We start from the raw sequence: 23854 nt of genomic DNA, 5'->3' as shown, positions 1-23854 counted from the left end.
CCAATGGTGAGATTATGAACTTGTACACGTGCACAAGGGCACTTTGGATTCAAACTTGCACAAAGAAATCTGCACAACGATCTGAAACACAACAGGTGCCTTTTAAAATAATACTTTGCAAAAAAGAAAACCACCGATTTTAAAAACAATGAACTGAATACATTTTGTAAATATGCTTCTGTACCAAAAATAATATTATAAAGAAAGAGCAAAGACAATATAGTGAAAATGAGATTCTTTTGACCTTTTTTATTGAAAGCTTCATTGAAAGAAAAATAATAAACAGAAGTTTAAACTCGACATCCACTGATTTACAGAAACTCTCAGGATCACGACTCGAACACACGGGAGGCATGAATGTGCAGCAAATTAAAAAACAATAGCATCCTAGAACTGTTTCACTTTCATATTCCTTTCACCAACACTTGTACAAATAAAAAGAATTCCATAAATAGTCTTTATTTCCTCTGTCAATAAGTTAATTTCTTATAGAGGTTTTGCTGTTTTGGCTGAATTTGGTAGAACATAGGTTTTTTTTGTTTTGTTTTTTTTTTCCATGCTGACACTACATGACCCTCCCATTGCTAAAGCCGGAGGTCTTTGATAGGTCAATGAACATTCTTACTTGATGATTATCTATGACAGTCCATCAGATCTGAAGACGCAATGTGAGACTCCACCCTAACATCCAATGAAATGTGTAGTGTTCTGAAAGAGGAGGAGGTTTCAAGGCCAGTGCACTGTGAAAGCCAGCAATGAGCTTACTTAAATAAATAATCGTTTGAAGTACCTCAGCGATTAGGAGGTCACAGTCTTTCTTAGTTTTGCAATACGTGCATTATTTAAGTTGGCTCACTGTTTGATTTTACAGTGTGGAAACCCCATTAGGAATGGAAGAGCACCGTCCACTTTCTGAAGGCTACAGCACAACAAACAGAATGAGAACTCTGTTCTACAGTTTAGAGCAGCTCCCTCCATATCTGCCTATATTCTGTAATACAGGAGGCACGTGGCCCCTTTATATTACGCAAGCACCTCTAATACCTGCTAAGACGGTGGTCCTTATGATTGTTTAGAAAGCAGCAGTAATTTAATCTCTTCCCATCTGCCACTGTGGCCCTCCAATACTGAATGCCTGATAGCAGCAATTGCATGATAAAATGAACTCTCCAGAAAGGCAGTAGAAAAAAAAAGAAACAAAACCATTTGCTATAGATGATGTTTTGTTTGTTTTTTTGTCTTAGAAATGAAAATGTGTAGCTAGCTTGACCTCCACATTGTAACAGAGCTATGCTTAGTGTAGTCTTGTCACTGATGAGACATTACAATGTAGCCTACATACTGCCCTTGTTGAGACGCATGGCAGAAAGGAATTCATAGTCAATAACCCTCTTCCAGAAGACAAAAACTCCAATCCCCCATCCCCACCCACACCCTCACCCCAAACACAACATATTTTTATTAGGTCATCGAATGGCAATATCAACGGTAACATAATTCTAACTCTATGATACTGTATTCTCTCTCATTCAGCGGCTAGCAGTTCTCTTAACACAATGCAGAGAAGACTCTTGTCACTACGAATCACCAGCATTGCTGTTACTCTGACCCCTAGCAGTTGACTCATCACCACTCATCACTTGTTTAAGATGTTACCCAGTGCATGCTGAGGAACAAAGTGTTTAGCACCCAGAGATCCCCCCTCTCTGAAGAGACAATGAAAGATGAGCTTCAAGAAACAATGAGCAACGACGAGCACTGACAAACAACCGGAGTATAGCACAGATCTCAGCCCCTGTATTCAGAAAATGTCAACATTTTAGAGACTGAAATGGCTTCCTTTAATTCAGAGAGGAAAAATAAGGAAAAAATAAACGTTCCCCAACCTAATGAAGATTTATGAGAACGTCACTCCAAAGGTACTTCAGAAGAACCTTCAAAACAACAATGACCATGGAACCTATATAAAAAAAATATGTAGCGCAAAAAGAACCTCCACCAAGGCCTGTCTAAGTGTCACTATGTGTATTTAAACTCTGTGCTAAGCAATGAATCGACATTATCAAATCATCTGACTAGTAACTATGATCTATGCAAATTAAGAGCAACAGCCAAGCTCTTTCTTCATTCTTAGACGATGACAAACCGTCTCTTCACTGTTCTCCTTGTGAAACTGATGAGAGTTCATTAGGGATGGGTGGTCAAAACTATCTCTGCTTCACAGATTTAACTCTTCATTGCTTTGTAACAAGGCACTGGAGTAACCACCTGGTCCTACATTGACTGATAACCTTTGTTGCACCTTTTAAACAGTGAGTTCATAAATTGCTCAAATAAACCAGTGGTGAGGTTTCAGCAGACGTGAATGCGAACATATTTTATAGTGGTATAAAGTGGGGCATTTGTTTCAAAGCATAAAACATATACACTATGGCATGAGAGCAAATCATAGCTTTCTCCACTGGCCCCAAAGCAAAGCTTCATCTCACAACCTGTCAGGTAGTTCACAGCCAGATGGTAATTCATGTCCGCTTTAGTTTCCCGTTTCCTTATGGTGGAACTGCGTTAAATTGAGGTAGCTAACTGCAGAGAATTTAAATACACACACGTGAGTACTTTGACATTCCTAGCTTGGCAAAGGTTACGCCACAATGGGGATACAGATTTCCTTGAAACAATCTTGTCCCTAAGGAGATACGATAGAACCTTGTTTCAGAACCAGATGACCCACGTGAAACATGTAAGACTGAAAGAGCTTGAGTCAGTGACCCAGGGGTGCTGTAGCAGAGAAGGACAGTAGAAGACTGAGAGACAGAAAACTCCTTTCTGCTGCTTCTCTGATGCCATCTGCTGGGGAGTTGTCACACTCAATGCAACGCACGCTATCTGGAAGTCTCCATTACTCTCCGTCTAAGTCTTTATGATTGGCAGAAAAGCTGCAGCAGTGGAAGGAAGTTTAAACCCACAGCCCCGCCCCCACACCCAATGAGAGTACCAGTTTGGCCGTCAAGGTCAAACAGATACTTCTGAGACACAGAGACTAGAACAACAAGGCCAAAAAATATCAAATAGAAAAGAAATCGATCTACTCCACTGTCTCTAAGGGGTTTCTTCATCTTTGGTATAAAATATGCCATCCATGGGCTGCATTTGATCCACAGCTAAGAAAGACTAAAGAAATTGTCAACAATTTCCTATTACTATTGCTTTTTGCACACATTTTCTTTATTTTAATTCAAAAGCTCCTATCTACGTACTTTTGCGCTGCCAATATTTTTATATTTATTTTATTTTTTTTTTCCCCCGGTTTTTAGTTTTTTGATTTTTTTTTTCTTTTTTTCGCAATGAAACAAGCAAAGCAGGCTGAAAACACCTTAAAGCTCATAAAAAATATTGCAGATAAAAACAATAATGCCATTAAAAATGATCTGCACTACACAATAAACTGCATTTCCCAGGATGCAGTGGTTTACATTTTTCTCTTTTTTTTCTAAAAAATGCAACTCTCTTTAAACACATCACTATATTTTGACTGTCCTTTCTTTTTAAACACAATGTCGCCACTGATAATTTAAAATGTCTTCACAAGATCTCTCTCATTCCTCTGTACAGGTAATATCACAGGCTTCCACTCCACCCTGCCCCAGGCCTCGCATCACTCCATGAGTCCATTCAGACAGTTTTTATCTTCTTCTTCCTTTCAAGACGTTCAACTGGGAAAAGTCTTGGACGTTTCTCAAAATTAAGGCAACAAAGATGATAAAACATTGATATTCTCTAGAAAACTAAAATCTAACTCATAAAAAAAAAAAGTAAAAGTAGCTTAGAATCCGAGGAAGACTTCTTTTTTTCTCTCTCTCTCTCATTCTCTCTTTCACAAATAACATGCTTCCTCTTCTAATAGAAAACTCGCTGTAGCTGAAAGTCTACCTGCACATTCAGAAAATAACTGGAAAACTTTTGTACTTGTTTGAATTTCATCACTTCATGAAGGAAAAGTCTTGTAAAGTTGTAGATTTAGCCATTTAAGCTCAACCTCCAGGACTGCAGCTCTTCTTAAACCATGATGGTGGCTTTCAAAGGCTCCTGTCGCTCTGATAAATTCTCTGTTTTTTTTTTTTTTTTGGTGCTTGTGCAAAGGTGGACACAAACGTTTTCTGTTCTGCTTTTCCTTTCGTCCTCCACAGCCCCGGCACTGTCCCCCAATCTCAAGGCAACGCAGTCACCCAAACACCCCCTCCTCCTCCTCTCGTTATCTGACCACAAGTGGGGGGACAGGAAGAGCATAAGCCAGGGAGGAAGGAGCCAGCATGGAATGGAAGAGAAAAAAAGAAAGAAATGTTGAGGACAATACTGACACTGATACAACAGACAGCAGTAAAGCCTGAAATGTGCATGTGCACTCTTAAACATAACGCTTCCAAAAAGTGTCCTTTATACCACAAAGGAACCACTTTTCTATTTCTGGATGCTTTTTTGAAGAACCATTTCTGTATATGAGATGTGTGAGTGTTAAGAACCTTCATGAAGTTCAAAGAACCTCCACATAAAGTACAGGTTCTATACTAGTGGCGACCATGTTAACATGTTTAAATACCACCCACTGTTTCTATGACTCTGCGACTGCAGTCCTGTCACTCAAATACAGACTTTCAAAGGAAAGTTCCATTGATGGCTCTCTTGATAAAACCAAAGTTATTTAAAACTGCTGCCATTTTTTAAACACCAACAAAAATTCCTACATATTAAAATGGATGAGACGTCAACAAAATCGCTCAGGGTGGTTTAACGTGAAGTGCTCTGCTCTGGAGAAAGGTGGCGAGTCAGAACTGTTCACAGTGGTGGTGATTGGAACCAGACGTCTGAACAGTTTAATGTCTCTAAAAGCTCCATCATAAGGTTTTTACCTGAAGTGAATATGAATACTCAGATGCCTGTTTTACAACAGCTTTATGAGAAGATTTTGATATAGAATATGCTTAGTGTTCACTATGCTGTTTTGCATAATACATTGCAGACATTGTGACCTGTGGCTCTCACCACAAGCACTGTAAAGAAATTTGAGTTTGTAAGCTTCTCTACAATAAACCAGTTCATGCCAAAGCACTGTCCATTGCAATGATTCAACTATGCAGATTTTTTTTTAATGGGTGGAATTCCCCTTTAAATAAGTAAAACTCACTGCTACCGGGGGCAATATGTGTAATATTAATAATGCTATTACTGCAGGATGGACAGTGCTTGTGGGAGAACTATGGAAGAGAATGAAGTCATGATTTGAAATCATCAGTGAATCACGAGTTGAAATATACAGCCATTATTGCTTTCCTTGGACGTCGATGATGAAAATGGGAGACTCACTCTGCGGAAATCACGTGTTCACATGATCATATGATGAAAATAATTTTATTGACTAACTGTTTAATTACATGCTGATATTTGTCCACTCATCACTATAATAAATTGTACAAAACTCTATAGGTAACAATGCAAGCAAATGAATACAAAAGGGATTAATCACAATTAACTACACAAAATAATTTTATAATCTACTGACAGCCTGGTCTTTTCCCTAAAACTGCACATCCAAGATTACTAAGGAAGCATTAATTTAAAGAGTGTAAGCACTGACATTAAATACACTAAAGCTGTGCTATCTAATGTGTCTGTGTGTAGGTAGATATGAAGAGTCTCACTTAGCAGGCTGGTAGGAGTAGGTGGGTGCGTGATCACTGCTGCCATCCACGCAGAGAGGCTGCTGCTGACCGTTGGCATCCTGGGAAGAGGGAGGGACACTCTGTGGAGACGCCTCTGTCACCACACCCTGGAGCAAGTGCATGTCATGTGTGTCATCATGTGACATATTTCTAAGAAATGTATGCTTGAAAGGAAAGAAAACACCTGCAGCAACATCATGCCTCTGGCTGCCAGACCATGGAAAAAGAACTAGAGGCTCCCTTGAACTGTGATTTTTTTTAATATCAGCAATGACCCCTTTAAGACTGAATATTTTACCACCTACACATTCAATACATTGTTTTTGAACTTCTATACCTTTACAACTGTGAGAGACCTACAAACTTTAAATTCCATGTTAATCTAGAGAAACCCAGCCCAATCTACACTACATCTTATCTGTATTGTCTAAACATTAGATCACAGTGAAACAGACTAATAGTCAGTCGGTCACTTTTAGGCTTTGGTCATAAAAGGTTTAGAATCTACAATTTTTAATGGCAACTTCAATATAACAGGTCAAAAAGATATTTTTTTGCATTTGAATATATTTTGTACATTACGCATTGAGGCTAAGACTGTACATATAGCTCCATCAGTATTGGCTCCCTCTGTGAATCTGTGAAGATACGTAAGAGGTCATTAAAAATGTCTTCGTGGGTAAGTAGCTCAATTGCACACTCAAAATACGATAAAACAGCTGATCTATTAGAACAAAGAAAACAAAAACTTTTTTTTATTATTATAATACCCATGTGTCACTATTTCTGGCATATAACTGCATATAACTTTGCCAACATAATATTCACTGAAACATTATGTGTGGATTTGGATGTATAGTTTGGATCGCTGTCTTGCTGTCTTGTTCTGAATATGACCCAGTTACAGCTTTTAATCAGAGGCTACTGAAAGTTCATTTAAAATCTTCTGATACTTCAGGAGTCCATGATTCCATGATAAGAACATTCTCTTTGGAGAAAAACAGCCCTCAAACACCACAGATCCTCCACCACAGAGGCTTTTCTTTCTCCATTTCCACCTCATCTGACCATAAAACTCCATAGTTCCAAAAGAGCTTAGTGAACTCCAGGTGCTTACATTAGTCTTTTGAGGAATGAAAGGTGCCTTCTGGCCCACCTTCTGGATAGTTTGTTAGAAATGTTTCCCTCTCTAACCATCCTCCTCACTTTGCCTGGGATAAAAAAACATGAACCCTCTTCCATGCAGATTCGCTAGTGCTCCAGCTGTACTTTTTAATGATTGCCTCAGCAGTGGATATTCAGCTATTTGGTTTGTGAAGGTCAATGCTCTTTTGTCTAATGTCATCAGTGCATTCTCTAATCTTCCCCATGTTGATGAATGTCTAAGGGAATTTGGCCTCTGTGTCCTTTCATATTTATATTCCAGTCAAACAGGATGTCATGGATGACCACTTAAAAGTTCCTGAAATATAAATGGGAACATGATCCAGATACAGTTTGTTCATAAGGATTTATAGATGTGCTAACAGCTGTGACATGAGGTTTTGTAAAAAAAAAAAAAAAAAAAAAAAAAAAAAGTAAAAAGTAAAAAGATTAAAGTTTTGTTTTTCTTAGACTGAATTACTTAAATTAAAGATTCATATATTGTCAGTGTGAGATGGAGCCAATTAACCACAAAGATGATTATTTCTTTTTCTTTTCATTATTCATGGTCAGCGTTTTTGGTTGTAAAGTCGATCGGTCATACTGCTCTCAAATCAGATTTAAGGGCAGTTGATTCTGGAAGTAGTCTCATTACACGGCTAACGGCTTTCATTAGGTAGCCATTGGAATGGATTTCCCAGCAATTGCACGACTCTGATATTACTAAACTAGCATTAGGCCTCCTATTTTGGTGAAGCAAAAGGACACTTCAAATATATGTCTGTCATTTTACTCTGAAAAATGATATAGTTGTACAGATATCACCACAGTATCCTTGACAACGGAATTCTACAGTGAGACACATTCAAGTCTAGCCCTGATTACGATTTATATTTCCAAGAAACTGTGTCAGATGGTTTATGAAACCAAGACTACTACTGATTCAGTAATGTTCCAGACTGGTGAAAGTCACATAATTACAACTGCAGACACCATGCTCTAAATCTAGCCAGTGCTCATTAACCCTTGGATGTCTGGAGTTGTTATTCTCATTTTGCCACACTGCTCAAAAACGTAGGTACAAAATTACATTAGTAAATACATAGCTAGAGACATAATGAGACAGTTGCATTAGATTTACATTCTGTATCGACAGGTTGTGCACTTGCCATTTTTTATGTTTGTTTTAATGTCAAAAAATGCCAATAATGTTAAACAAAGAACACATTTTCCCAGAGCGAGACTGGATACATGACAATGGCTTCATCTGTTTCAAACATAATAAGGCCTCTTCCACTATAAACACATCTGTTCTTTTGGCAGAACTTCTGCTGATTCTGATGAGCTATGTCTGAGAGATAATTAGTATAAAATGACAAAATGCTTTTGAAATTGCTGATGATAGCTGTGATTTGTAAGTCTTACAGTCAGTTGTTCTGGTCAGAGGTGAAATAAAGAGGGCTGTCTGGAGCAGAATGAGCCTTACCTCCACTGAGACGGCTGAGGCAGGCACCGCAGTGTACTGGGGAATGTAGGTTCCCTGCATAGGAGCTGCAGCAGCAGCCGCCGTCATGTACTGCAAACAGAGGGACAAAGCCAGCGAGGGCCGGTCAGACAGTGAAGGCTACAGAATGAGTACAGTACAGGTCAAAGTAGGCAAGCAAGCGGTGTTTTTTAAAAATGTAAAAAGTCAGTCTGCTAACAAAGAACTAACATATTTATTGACATCTAGTTTAAACAAAGACATTTTTTTTTCTTCACCAAAATATTTCATCAGTTTGCAGACATAAAACGATCAGGCTCCTTGGCCATGTGAATTACTCAGTAACTATTAAGCCTTATCCATTAACAAGAATTACTCTATAATCTTATCCAATTATTTAGACTTATCCATTAACTTCTGATTATTCTAGTGATTACTTTGAAACCAACAAGCAAGTTATGTTGATATGAAAGACAACAAGCCTATGAATATATGCCCTTATATGAGTTGTCGTAGTTTAAAGAAGGGTTCATTATAATGACCAGGAGCAAAACTAAACAAGAATCTTGGCTGCATAGTACTGCTGCACACATTTAGTCAAACACTTTTGTTCTAAACACACCTGCTACTGCCTGTTATATCTTTAGGAAACAAAACTTTCATGTCTTTTTATTTATTTATTTATTTTCAGAGAGTGTCGCTTCCAGACTTTTGACCTGCAGTGTATGTTGTACAGAGGAGAGACATACAGTGCCAGTGGTGCCGAGGGACAGATGGTTCATCTGCTGGGCGAGGGGCCCCATCATGTTGACTGGCTGCATGGAGATGGTATGGTCCATGGCTGGCGTGATCACAGCACCCTGTGGGTGGGCAAAAACATACACACATGCACGCACACAGAGCAACATAAGTCAGACCACATGGAGGAGGTAAGAGGAAATTAGTACCCATTCAGTTCCATGTCTGCATAACCTTCAGAGTTAATGCCCCTAATGTAATGCATGCACGGTCTTCACATTCACAAAACTCACTTTCACTCTCTCTCTACCTCTTTCTCTCATACGACAGAGGGATCCAGATCACCCCAGCTGGACTCTATTATTGGGGCCAGACGTGTGTTGTTCCACTTCAACAAATGAAATAATGCGATCCAAATGCACGTCATGCATACTTCTGCAGAGATGATGCATTGCTCACTTAGCGGTGGCGCTCACACACACTGCGGCTGTGTTTACGTTTCAGGCACGCTGCTCCACGAGTGTTAACACATGTGAGGTAAAAGACGGAGTGAACGGCTGCAATTTGTAACTGCTCACCCCAGACTTCAGTTGCCCCTGTTGCATGAGTGTTTCAGCAGAACCAGAATAAGAGATGCGTACACTCACACTCACACACACACTCACGCACGTCTTGCTGATTGCGATTAATATTTCCACAGGGGCTCTTGGTCAGGTAGTTTGTCAAAAAGTATTTTTTCTTCTGAAATTTGTGCAGAGTAAGATCGTGCTTGGGGAAACCACAGCGCTGTCTAAAGCATGCGTTATTAGGCGTTTCTGAGCGGGCCTGCTCTATGTCTGATCAAGTAGTTTCTTCATGTGTGTTACCCAGAGGTCAGTGAGTCATAGAGGAGCAGGACTGTTCTGAAGCGTCCACTGTAAAAGTGTATCTTCAGCATCTTCTAACAATTCAGGGATCCTGATTATTAACAGGAGGTTAAGATTTTTGGCTCATGCTCAGCTTAGGGTTAGAGTTAAGAGTTATAGTACACCTAACAGATATTTATAATTAATATGGGTGAAAGACAGATTTTTTTCTTTACATTTCTGCATAATTAAATTTCTAAATTGTCATCAAAATCATGAAGAGCAGTTTGATGTGAAAGTATGCATTACAGAGAAACTTATTTGTAATGGATTTTCTTTACAATAGTGGTTAAGGAGAACCAGTGGTCTCAATGTCTACAACACCTCCATTTGTCTTATCTATAATCTTTATATGTAAGACGTTTTTATATGTAATTTATGTTTTTGAACAAAACATTATCTCAAAACTAAAAAATATATATATAGTAGACATTAGGCAGTGTATGAATTCATGTAATAACATTCTGTAATGTAACTTTTACAGTTATTAAACATTAGTAGAAGTATTTTTATCACCACTTCTATGAACAACTTTGGAATTGTATTTTTCTCAACTCAAAAAACACAGAAAATAGGATGTATCTAAATTTATATTATATCTATTTTCTATAAAATGATATGCTTCTTATGATTGTCTATTTAAACAACATAAGAATAAATAATTGCAAAAAATAACATTTGACTATCACATTTGAAAGTTTCTAGGTGTTAGTTTTACCTCCACCCATGGACTACTGGCCTATGTAAATAAATATGTTGTCCATGTGGCCCACACTCTAATCAAATCCTGCCACTGTGCTGAATTGGCCATTTTCATCTGTTCTGTTTAACACTTACTGCTGAAAATAACCCCAATTAATACTGCATCACCTGCCACTAAGTTATTTTAATCAGTTAATTGTAAAGCCAGAATTTACAATCTGAACCATTGACATGCGATAAAGAAGGTGGTATTCTGCCAACACAACAGAAGTGAAGGCCCTTTATTCATTTTTATTCATGATTAAAGATGAGTAAAGTAGCATAGATTAATGCCACATAAAAAGGCTCTGTGTCACTTTGAAAATGAACAGACTACTGCTCATATGTTGCCTGTGAACACACTGAAGCAGGCCTTTGTCTTGTGCCTGGTGTTACCACAGGTTTTTGACTGGTACATGACTGCCAGTGCTGAAGTTGCCTCAGGCTATGTGATAGCATCTGTTTTTGCTGGCTGTGATTGGTTCACTGTGACTTTCTGTAATCCAATCAGAGCAGTTCCTGTTATCAGAACTAACCTCATTATGACGTTGAAGACGGGAAGTTAGAACAGGGTGATCACACTGTAAGGCAAAAATCTGCCACACAGGTTCCAGGAGATAATTCAACATCTTGCATACAGTCTTGCTCGTGTCTTATAATATAGTTGCACTCATCTACAATAGGACCTGACTGGTACATGCATAATGTATATATCCACTGCCCACATCTTCAACTGTTTATACAAGCATAAAAACAGGGTTTCATCTTTGGTTAGAAGAACAAGGTAACGGCACATAATTCCCAGTCTTTTGTTCTTTTTTGGAATTTTTACTGACATTTTTCTACATATCTAAACTTGCATTTTGTATTTGGCATATAAAAAAAGACTAATTCTTATTCTGAAAGCTGAATAATTTAGTTTCCTGAGACTTCAACTTATATTACAGTTTCAAGATAGTCATTTATTTATTAGAATAGGCCTCAAATACGAAACAACAGATTTTGACATGAGTTTAATGTCAAGCTCAGATGAGCCTATAGAATATCTATGAACAATATATTCAAAATCCAGAAAAGTTTGGGGGAAAAAAAGACTAGGATCTGTCTAAAAATATTTTGATCAGCTTGTGTTCTATTCAATACCACTGGTGCTCTGTTGTGCATGCAATGAGAGCTTTTGCTTGGTGGTTAGCTTTAGCTCAGTAAGTTTCCTTGAATGCACAGTTTCGTTAAAGATGTGTGGGTGAGATAAGCCACATCAGTCTGATTGGTGAGGGAATAGTTTATGCACACATTACCCAAGATTAAGACCACCGAGATTATCAAAAGGGGTGAAATACACTGGTCATTTATTGCACACTGGAACATTATTCATAGGGAATCTGTTGTACATGTACAGTACAGTGTGTGCCCACAACAGCAAGATGAACCTAATTAGAAAGAATATTATGGCCTTTAAATGTCACACCATTAGTCTCGAAAGAATCGCTTTACAGATATATTCCACAAAAAAGATTGCAATTTTGTCAAAACTAAAAGGGCCCAGTTGGCAGAACATATTGCTAAACAGCTCCTATAAACATTCATTCAATATTAGCAATGGCTCTGTATTTGGGTTGAGTGCTTCTTCAAATGCCCTTTCACACATAAAATTACTCACACATGCACACATACGATCACACACTGTTCCGTCTCCGTGTGTGAGCGCGGCTCAGTGAGGCTTGTACTTTCAGTACGTATGTTTAAAGAATAAACTGTGCAGACACTTGGCGTCAGAAGAGCTGTGTCTTTATTCTAGGCGTCAGAGCTAAACCGCTGGAGCTGAGCGGTGTGAGCTGTGCCTGTCATCTCCGCAGCGCCAGCGGCCTCCAGCTAACAGCTCAACCCCGCCTCCAACAAGCTCCCATAATGAGAGGAGGAAAAAAGAGATCCACTCAGAATAATTCTCCACTCTCATTTACAGCCGTATCAGTGAGGGACTTAGACAGATGATTAAGGGCTGCGGGTATGTGTGTGTTGTGTGAGTGTATATTAATGCGATTCCCCACAGGGCATGCATGCACAACCTGAGCGACACTGGGAGAAGAATTCTGCAGAACAGAGAGGCTGTTTCACTCTCCTTCTGCCACAGAAAGAACCTAAAGAAGCTTTTAATTGATGATTACAGGGACACTCCAGACAAAATGCAAGATTGTAACCATTACTATGTTTGTTGTAAACATGCTTACTCTGCTCCTACACTGTAAAAAATGTCTGGTCAGATCTACTTAAAAAAAGATTTTATGTGGTCACAAGCAATCGAAAATAGTTTTATTCAACTGAAAAAATTACTTTGATTGAAAGAATCGTTCAAATTATTTAGGTTGAATAAAACTAATTTACTTGTTGCCAGATCAAGTAATTTTTTAGCTTTTTTAGTCTACAGTGTTGCCACAGCTGTCTCTCTAGTGAGGTTTTTTCAGTTTAAAGGCTAGAAAGCTCCTTCTGGTGATGCTTCTTGAAAGTGCAGTGGGGTAGATTTTTTGGGACGGTCTGTTTTGAAGCATATATTTTTTGTTAGCTGAAAGAAATGCAGGTGAATGCAAAAGGAAGCAGTGCTGAGGGATACAATGATGCCCTTTATAATACTGCATAACTCAAAAAATAACATACTACATCCTAGTTTTAGGAATTCCCCTTTAAAGAAGGGTTTTTTTTTGTAAATGAGATATGCTAGTGTGAACAATCTTTTAAAAGATCCTCCACATAATGTAAAGATTTCAGACCAATTAAAGGTTTTTCTTAGAACACTATGTCCAGGCTATGGATCATTTAGGAACCCTTTTTTTGGGAGCGTCCTCACAGACAACAGCTTGAATATTATTTTAGCAACAGAAACCTAATATACATCTCTGGGCTTGACCTCAAACTTCGACTCCTTGATGTCAAAATGATTTGTTGCTTGGGGTCTGAAGCCTGGACACACAAACCAGACTGGAAACGGTCTCCAGTGACATCACAGGAAGGGAAGCGGATGCCAAGAGGAAAAGGAAGTGGCCCTGTTTGTCCCTCAGAGGCAGCGCTACTGAAGAAAACAGACTTCTAGGGAGGATGTTTCACATCAATCTTAAACATGTTTGCTACACGAACAACAATATGACGCCCAGATGCACACACATAGACTAAGTCTACAGAGCCTTGGAGGAAATAATGAATAATTATACATGTAATACTGGAATAATTAGAATAATGATGAATTATTATAGGTATTATTTAAGCATTGTTTAGGAATTACTCTCCTTTGTCTTTCTCAAACAAATACACAAGCATATGCACACAGTACAGTACCTGCCAAAGCACAGCCACCTTTCCAAGCCCTTGCAAACAGAGCGTGTTCTGGGGAATGGCAGAGATAAAAGCACTAAATCTTTATTCAAACATTTGCTTCTTTGTCTTAGCAAATGGCTGTGACTGGCAGCGACTTAGGGAAGTGTCTCATTTCTTTTCTTCCCCACTCCGTCGCCGTTTCGCTCTAAGCGGCTTTGCAGTAATGCACTACGGTGGTGATTTGTTAATGTTCATTTCCTGAGAGGGATTTGGGGACGATTCACATAGGCATTCTTCTTCTGAATAAGATGTAGTGGGAGGGTGCATGCGTGCTGCAAAGTAGATGGACTGTATGTATATGTTCTGTACTGTGCGAGGTGTGTGGGCACTGCACTAGAACACATGCAGATATTTAAAAGTGTGCTGTGTCTCTTTGACTGGAAACTGATGCAGAACAAAAGTGATGGTAATCATCAAAGAGACGCAGACATAGTGTCCGGAGAGTGGAGCGCACAGAGAGCCTCCATTGTCTGCTGATCTGCTTAAATCCTCATCTCCAGCTCCAGTCGCTATGGTCACGTGTCTCCACGGTAACAAGGTGCCAAACGCACAGCTCTCTCCGGTTACAATGCCTTCCTCTCTCAGACGCTTTTAATTGCCTGCCTTCTCTCCACACGAGAGCAGGGGGAAAAAAGGAAAGAAGGGAAACATTATTTCTCCCTCTGTCTTGTTTTCTTTCCAGGATTTTCAAACGAGACAGGGATCATCGCATTGACTCCGACAGCCTTTCACAGGAAGTTGCTTTTTTTATTCTTTCCCTGGCGGCTGAGGTCTTATCTGACGACTTGCCAAATAATCAGACAAGAGGATTTTGTTACAAAACACATTTACACATTATCACCCCCCCCACACACACACACCCCAGCCCCACTGAAAAAAGAAAACACTCAAGACAGATTTCTCCAGTTAGACAAAGAGATAGACAGAAGTTCATCCATTCTTCTCTCGCTCTGTCCCTCTTTCTCCCTCATTTCCTCCTACTTTCCCTCTGGGTTTTGTGGCCTATTGCTTTTATTTTGATTTCTTTTGCAGGTTATAACTTGAACTGCTGAAGCAGCTGATTGAATATTTTTAACCAACATGATAACATGCTAACGCACTCATATGGAAAACTAAAGACACTCCAGGGCAGTTAGATGGAGGAAAAGAGGCCTGGACTGATCACAGACTAGAGTGCAGATATGAGGCTGGTGGTCAGCAGGCAAATGTCCAAACATGTGCTTCGGTTTACTGTCCCATTCAAACACTCAAGGAAGAGAAGGTGAGAGTGTCTAAGCCTGTGTGTGTGTGTGTGGTAAATTTTCCAAGCCTCAGGTGGCAGGTGCCCTTCCTGCATCCTTATTGAGTGGGCAATCAAGACAGAGAGAGAGACACACGATGAGACAGGAAAACAGAGATGAAGAGAGAGAGCGATAATATGAGAGAGAGGGAGAGAGAAAAAAATGTAAGAGCAAGAGGGCGAGAAGAGACAAGGAGATGTGGGGGAGACCATGAAAGAGTGAAAAAGAGTGTGAGATAGAGCGAAAGAGAGAGAGTAAGGGAGAGTGAAGGAGAGAGAATGAGAGAAATAAAGAGAGAGAAAGAGAGAGAGAGAGAGAGAGAGAGAGGGAAGAAGTGAGGAAGAGTGAGAGAAGAAGAAGACAAAAAGATACAGATGAAGAAGAAGCGATGTCTGAGAGAGCAAAAGATAGAGGGAGAGAAAGAGATAGATATTGTGGGAGAATGAGAGAAACACACACAGAGAGAGAGAGAGAGAGAGAGAGAGTGTGAGTGAGTGGGCGATGAGGTGATGTAAACAGTGGACTCTGACGAAGGCTCTGCATGGCTGATCCAGGCTCTATGTGCTGCACACACAAACAGCGGGTCACTTTCTCTTGAGGAGAAAAAGTCATCTCACCATCCACACACCATCCTCAAAATTATAACCACTCTGCACTTCCTCAGACAGCCACAAGGGGGCAGAGCTAGCACTCAGCTTTACACTCCCAAAGCTCCTTATAAGCACTAAATCACTTCTACCTTATCACATTCCTCCACCTCTTACCCTGCACCCCCTTTGGGTGCCTAACACTAGCAGGGCACAGACGAAGATGATAGACGTATACATATGATGATCTTGTCTGTCTAGAAGACGTTTATTGGTTGTTAGAAAGAGTAAGTTCAAAATCAATGGGGCAAATCAGATTCTGCCTTTGCTCAACAATCTATGTTTCCAGTGGTTGATGTAATGTACCTCTAGTTCAGAATCCCCACAGCAAAATTGAAAATGGAACAAAAAAGTCATTTCTCTGTGTACAGGCACATTTTGTAGTCTGGTAAATGGTTGCTGCAGTGTTATTCTAAGCAAAATACATTCAATTACATTTTTGATCCTACGTCAAGCGCTTGTGTTTAGGCACCCTTAAACACACATAAATGGCAACACACCCATACATGCACAGAAATAGTACCAAAATATCAAGAATAGCAAAAATTCATTTTAATATGATTGCTATATGTAAATGAACCCTGCTCTGATTGGCTGCCCTGTATTGTGCCTCATTTAAAAAGCACCCTGGGCTGAAACACTACTGCTGTAGGCTAAACAAGAGGACAGTAAATGTGTTTGGTTTTGTGACTTCACAAATGAATACAAAAAGTTTCCCAATATAAAGGCTGTGTGGACTTTAGCCATGTTTACATACTACACTGAATTCTCATTGCAGAACAGCAAGGACAATTCAGTTTTCTATGCTTATTTAGTTCTTACCACAGTATTTGAAATACTGATATTGCAGAGTGCAGTGATATGCAAAAGAGCTTCTGACAAATGCTGTGTGTGCATTCTGACCAATCACAGATGCTCAAAGTAAGCTTCTGTGGGTGTTCGAATAACACTTAACATAAAGTGTTAACTTACAAACATTAGGTAATAAGTATGTTAAGTAAACGAGTAATCACAACATTAAATACATTTGCATTTACTTCTTTGTTCTGCTGCTGCACAGATAAAATATGACTTATTAAGCAATATACAATCTAAGTCAATAAGTGAATAATTTCAGCATGTTGACCCTTCCAGGACTGACAGATAACACATAGCTGATGATTCTTGAAATGTGCACAAAAGCATTTCTGATATGTAAAAGCTTATATTTGTATGCTGCATTTACAACATATATGTGGTATATGAACTAAGGAGGGAATGCAATATTAATTATTGCAGCTGTTACTGATGCAGTTTCTAATGTTGTGGCTTATATGTTGTTTGGGTTGATGGGTGCATTATTAATATTACTTAGTCTACATTTAATGTCACATTTAATGTTAACCAAAGATTTCATCTGTTCAATTTACATAATTGTATTAATTATTTTATTTATTATTATTATTATATTATTAGTATAGTAACAATATGGCATTTTATTAATATAATTTATATCAGCACTGTCAAACACACGCCAAAACACTCACACAGACTTTCTCACGTGCGCACACAAACACACCCACACACACCCACACGCACACACACACACACACACAGAAACACATATAGCAGATGGGGAGGACTTACAGTAGGTTGCATAACGTACTGTTGGTGAGGCATCCAGGACGTACTCTGCACCTGTGGGGAGAAAAAGCGTTTCCTCATTTTCCCTCCTCTTCCTCCTCCTTCTAAACCCCCAGACCAGCAGAGGCAGTGGCCAGAAATACCGCCCGATAATTACAGTGGGATCGGAATGCCACGAGGAGCAATATTGTCTCCTAATTACAGCAGCGCGGCAGCAGTTTCATCATCAAAGCTCAGTCTGGCCCAAAATCTCAACTTTCATCTCCCTTGCCTCACTGCTCCACTCATAAAGCCCTACACAAATATTCCTTATTACTGCATTTGCGCTTCAACAAATGCCTCTATTGTTTTCACAACACGCAATCTAGTGAGCAGCGTAAATCTCTGTAGCTGTATGAGAAATATGCAGAACAATGCGTTGTAAAAAGCTAATTTAAATGTGTACGTGTGCTAAAATGTACATCGCTCAGCCTTTTCTCCATCGAGACAGAGCGGGTAAGAAAGCTCTGCGGAACGCTACCCTAGTGCGATCATCTGGCAGTAAGTCCTCTAAGGTGTGGAAGTACACACCTCATCTCTCTCCAGCTGCTGAAAGATTCATGCCCTCATGTTTCCTCTCATTCTCTCCCTCCTTTCTTCCCTCCCTTTCTCTCTCTCTCTCTCTCTCTCTCTCTCGCCCCCCCCATGTAAATCTGTGAGGGATGTAGTTGTCTCTTGTTCCATTCTTTCAAAGTTTAGGGGAGAAATAGAGGTGGCATTGCATTGATTTCCCGTCAGCTTGAGTTGGAGTCATTTCTCTGTGTTCACTGCAGGGTGTGATTCAATATTAATTCACTGAGGCCGGGTGGGGCATATGCATATTATATCACTATTCTCAATTAGGAGATACTTTACCCCTGTGAGAAAAGGGGGCATCAGGAAACAAGTACTTTGTGAGAAAAGGGGTGTACATATACACGTTTGTTTGTGCATTAGGGAAGTAAATGTTTATTTAATTTCCCATAAAAAACTATATATATATATATATATATATATATATATATATATATATATATATATATATACTTTATATCTGAACAGACAGATTTTTTGGTCAAAGTGGATATATCATTGAATATTTTCTAAATGAATTCATGAGCGCAATAGATAGTTGGTTCTGCTAGACAAGACTACTATATACGAGTAGCTAAAAATGATGCTGTTTGGAACCAATTTCCAACTATAATGATGTTGATGATGATGAAAGCAAACATCATCAAGTGATAAGACAGCCATTTCTACCATGGACGTGTGATGCACATCAGTGTGAGGAAATCACAAAGGGGTGTGTAAAATTATTGAGAAGGACATGATGGATGGTCACAACTTTCGAGAGCCACGGAGTCAAAGCTAGTTCTGTCATGGCATTTATGTTCCTTTCAACCTGGGCTAGTAATGAGTGGTAAATATAGCTCTGTAACTTTGGAGGCTTGCTTATAAATAAATACATAAATGAATGAAGGAATGAATGATTGATGTCACCCTTTTAGTTCAAATAAAGTTGGGCTCTTACGGTGTATGTTTAATTCAGTTTCAGGATATTAACTTCATATACATGCTTATGTCTGGCCTCCTATCAGTACTACATGGCACAGTCTGTACTAGGAACACTTAATATCTTGGTGTATTAATAAATGTGTACATATGAAGTATTTTACAATTGCTACAAACATGGCTCAGCCAATGTGATTTCAGACCTGGAACAATCCATTTAACAACTTATACGTAGAAGGGTCAAGTCCTTGATTTCTTACCAGTTAATGTTTAGTTAGTGATTAATGATAGTTGGTTATCGCTCAAATGAATCTGCCAAAATATGCATCCATAATGTACATATGTATATGTGTGTGTGTGTGTGTTTGTATGAACAGGGCATACACACAGGTGACAAATTAAGAAAAAAGTTTCTTAGTATGATGGGCCACCACAAGCCAGAACCATTAGAACAGCTTCAAGATGCCTTAGTATAGGGGAGACTACATAGACTGCAACCCCTCTATAATATCCCTTGATACCCGATACAGCTAGACACTCTGGTCTAGCTGACACAGTCTGATCACGTCCTGCACTGACACTCTCAGTCACCTGAAGGAAAGCTGCTCTTCTGCTTTTTTCTTATCTCCTGTACTAAAGCAAGATCTCAGTGAATGTGTGGCTTTGGCCACAATTCCCTACCCTGTTTACTGATGCCTTTTCCATAGATCTAAATGTAGGTTACTTTAGTCACTATTCTGTTTCAAAAACCACTAGTCAGTTAAGCAGTTAAGCTCCTGACATCCCTACCCCAATAATGAACCCTCTTTCAGTCAGTAGATCTTTTTTTTCCTTGACATTTTGACCCAAAATCAAGGTCAATTGGGCCTGCTCAGCGTTGTTATACATACCAATTGAGCACAGTAAGATGGTAATAGTTTAATTGTATCATGCAGTGCACCTATCTGGAAACAACACACTTCTACACTTTTTAATGCATTGTTGCTCTTTATTTTGATAACCTTAACATATTGGGGGAAAAAATGAAACACACTTCGGTCTGTGCCACATTTTACATTTTACACCCTCCCTCTCCAATATGTTAAACTCACCATGTAAGAAGAAATTATGCAATCAAATTTGCAGAAATGTTTGTTCCCTGCATAAGATGTATTTTCACATTTTTTTTTTTTACATTTTACATTTTTGTATACCATTGTACATATATATGTATGTGTGTGTGGGAGAGAGCTGAGGGCAGGTTGTCGTGAGGACAGAAGGAGTTTCAGGATCTAAAAGGCTTAGTTTCTTCCCAGCTCAGCACTGTGTGTTGTTTAGTTTAGCTTAAGCCAAATCAATTAAGAATGCTCATTGCTCACAGTCAATGTTTGCTCTCCCTTTCCCTGACTCTCTGTCTCCCTCTCTCTCTCTCTCTCTCTCTCACTCTCCTTTTTGTTCAAGGCTGGAGCAGAGTGTTAATAAGCTTTCTCAACATGGTAAACAAGGGGAAAGATAGAAAAATAATATGTTCGACTCCCACTTGTGCTTTTGTGTTTGTTGATAATTGCGCACGTATCTTTACAGGGGTTTGTGCATTGGTGTGTGTTTGTGTGTATGTGCCTGATCAAAAGCACATGACCTTACCTGATATGTGGAGACAGGAGAGGCAGCAATGAATGGTGTGATTGATGTCTGGGCGATCATGCGGTTGGTGGAGATGCTGTATGGTGAAGAGTAGAACCTGCAGGAACACACATACATACACAAGCACATATTAGCCATGCCAATCAATCATGGGAAATAGGCTCTTGATTTACACCAGAACCAGGCAGACCCAAATCACTAAAAAGGCTTTGGGCTAACGTTAGAGGAATATCATCATACTCTTATCAATTATGACAAATCCTGGACTGCATGCATGTTTTAAATAGACTACTGGTATCTACTGCTTGAATGCACACAGTGCAAGGGCATGTTACTACTCACATACAACCACTTTACCCATTCATTGTTAATGCACATATTTTATATACTATTTGCTGTTATTTTATTAAATAATGGCCTAATTAGTGTAGAGTTAAATTAAATAAATCAGGCCACAGGCACCCTGCACTCAATGATGTGTGTGGTTTTTTTTTAAATGGTCAACTCATCTTTTATGGCTTATAATGACTATATAGCTAAATTAAGGTAAAACTGATTTGTGAGGCGTTATGTAGCAGCTCATTTTTGAATGTCACAAATGAGCTTGAATCTATCACAGAATAGTAAAATACCCATCCAATATACTGAAGTATACTAATGAGAGGAAAAAAGTGTGGCTAGCGGAAACATACAACTTTGGAAACAAAAAAATGATCTGATGACAAAAGATACACTGTTATAGTTTATTTGCAGTCATTTTTGTGGTGAGTTTTTATTTTGAGACTTGATCATCACTTGAAATACAAGGCATTTGGGTTGCTTGTTATTTTTTAAGACCAGCATACACATTTTTTCTGACTCGAGGCTTGAATGCTGAATGCAGTGTGTCAAACTTCCAGTGGTGACGTACATAGCACATAGGTATTCGGTTTTAGAACAAGCAAATTTGGATCATTTCCGTTGGACAATGTCTCAGGAAATGCATAACAATGCTTAAAAAAATAATAAATAAAAACTGAAAAATCTAAACTGAACAAATGTAGGGGTGAGGTTTTGATATTACAGTGGCCTTATTTTTATTAATGTTTGATTCAATTTTGTGTTATTTCCTTTGTCACTGTGTGTGCTTGCCAGAGTCTTCATATGTGAAAATTAAAATCTCTTATAAATTATTATTTTTCTATCTAACCTCTCTTTGTTTTATATCTAAGAATGTGCAGTGCATGCATGTAGGCCTGCTTTAAGGTGCGGTGTGTCTCCCTATACCGGGCTGGCAGCAGAATGCTGGGCCGTGACTTTATTTATCATTGTGTACCTAGAGCGGACATGTTTCATCTGCTAGGCCTGTTGCTATGCTGTATCGATTGGCGTGCCTGGCGGCTGAGTAATGGAGTGTGGGGAACGAAACACTGTCTGCCCCGGAGTTTCCACTGCACACACCCAGCTGCCATCACATGCCGCAACCAGAGTGACAACAGCGTGTCACATGTCATCTGGATGGGAGCATACAGCTAATTATGAGGATACAAATGCAGAGAGAAGGAGGTGAGGATGCTTGTTTATGTTTGTGTGCTGGTAGCGTGTGTGGCTCTGCTTTGAGTGTAAGGCTCTGCTGTTATGTACGCTAGCCATTATCAGCCATGGCACATCGTCAGTAAGACGACATGGCCAATTACACAATTAGCAAAGCCTATCTGGACATAGAAATTCAGTAATTGGTGGCCAATGGTTAATAGGGCTACAGCATGGACCGATTATATTGGAAAAACCAAAATGAAGAAGAATGCACCAAAACAGACATACAGGAGGACAAAAACTGTGTCCTTGCTCCCTTGAGTGAGCTCAGCTCACATTTATTAAAATCTACTACCCTGCTCCCACCTCTGTAGTGCTGTTTGTATGGAATAAGACCTATATCATGAAATATTTTTACGTCTGCAATATTTATGACTGATTTGAATGGTCAACATGAATTACAGGGATGGCAGTTTGTTCTCGATTTACTCAATTAATGCATTATCACCACACAAAAAATGCACAATAGCTTCTGCTAAATCTATCTATATATATATAAATATATACTGCTCAAAAAATAAAGGGAACACTCAAATACCACATCCTAGATCTGAATGAATGAAATATTCTCATTGAATACTTTGTTCTGGCCTGTCTCCTGGTAGCGCCTCCAGCCTCTGCACACTACGCTCACAGACACAGCAAACCTTCTTGCCACAGCTCTCATTGATGTGCCATCCTGGATGAGCTGCACTACCTGAGCCACTTGTGTGGGTTGTAGAGTCCGTCTCATGCTACCACGAGTGTAAAAGCACCACCAGCATTCAAAAGTGACCAAAACATCAGCCAGAAAGCAGAAAGGTACTGAGAAGTGGTCTGTGGTCCCCACCTGCAGAACCACTCCTTTATTGAGTGTGTCTTGCTAATTGACTATGATTTCCACCTGTTGTCTATTCCATTTGCACAACAGCTGTGAAATTGATTGTCAATCAGTGTTGCTTCCTAAGTGGACAGTTTGATTTCACAGAATGATTTACTTACAAGTTATATTGTGTTGTTTAAGTGTTCCCTTTATTTTTTTGAGCAGTATATATGTGTGTATATATATATATATATATATATATATACATATATATATATATACACACACACACACACACACACACACACACACACACACACACACACACACACACACACACACCACAATTTCTCTTATTCTTACCATCTACTTACCAAGCTATATTTACAGAAAATGAACAACTGCCCTTTATGTTCTGTTAACATTTCATGACAAATGAATCAACAGGAAATGTCCAGATTCACCTGAAGTTAATTTACATTAAGATTACTTTTCCTTTTCTTGTAAAATTTGTTTTAGAGACGTAAGGTTTTCTAACAACAATATTAATATGCGTCTTTGAGCACCTCTGTATTAAAGAAATTCAAAGAAAACTCATTTTTCATGTTATATGATTGAATATTTACCAACATGCCAAACCACATAGGACTAATACAGTTCATGTCATAGCAGGTAAAA

The 23854-nt window shown here is 39.0% G+C and overlaps 1 protein-coding gene across 4 annotated transcripts in view; it reads right to left on the bottom strand.

The window, feature by feature from the left end:
* Positions 1–220: 220 nt before the first annotated feature.
* rbms3 (RNA binding motif, single stranded interacting protein) overlaps positions 221–23854 on the bottom strand; it is a 169638-nt gene continuing 146004 nt past the window's right edge. The window contains exons 9-14 of one of the 4 annotated variants that reach the window (XM_017709174.2): positions 20800–20896; positions 17647–17697; positions 9093–9203; positions 8347–8436; positions 5697–5776; positions 221–4256 (exon numbers count right to left, since the gene is read on the bottom strand). In XM_017709174.2, the coding sequence (XP_017564663.1) occupies positions 4253–4256; positions 5697–5776; positions 8347–8436; positions 9093–9203; positions 17647–17697; positions 20800–20896 (433 nt within the window). In that variant the 3' untranslated portion in view covers positions 221–4252. Of the gene's footprint in view, positions 4257–5692; positions 5825–8346; positions 8437–9092; positions 9204–17646; positions 17698–20799; positions 20897–23854 lie in introns of those variants that run through there. The other 3 variants (XM_017709171.2, XM_017709173.2, XM_037536781.1) reach the window with 3 other exon arrangements.

This window comes from Pygocentrus nattereri, chromosome 3, assembly GCF_015220715.1.
Source record: "Pygocentrus nattereri isolate fPygNat1 chromosome 3, fPygNat1.pri, whole genome shotgun sequence".
Taxonomy (NCBI): Eukaryota; Metazoa; Chordata; class Actinopteri; order Characiformes; family Serrasalmidae; genus Pygocentrus; species Pygocentrus nattereri.
The sequence above is the reverse complement of the archived record's forward strand: the minus strand, read 5'-3'. Positions and strand labels throughout refer to the sequence as shown.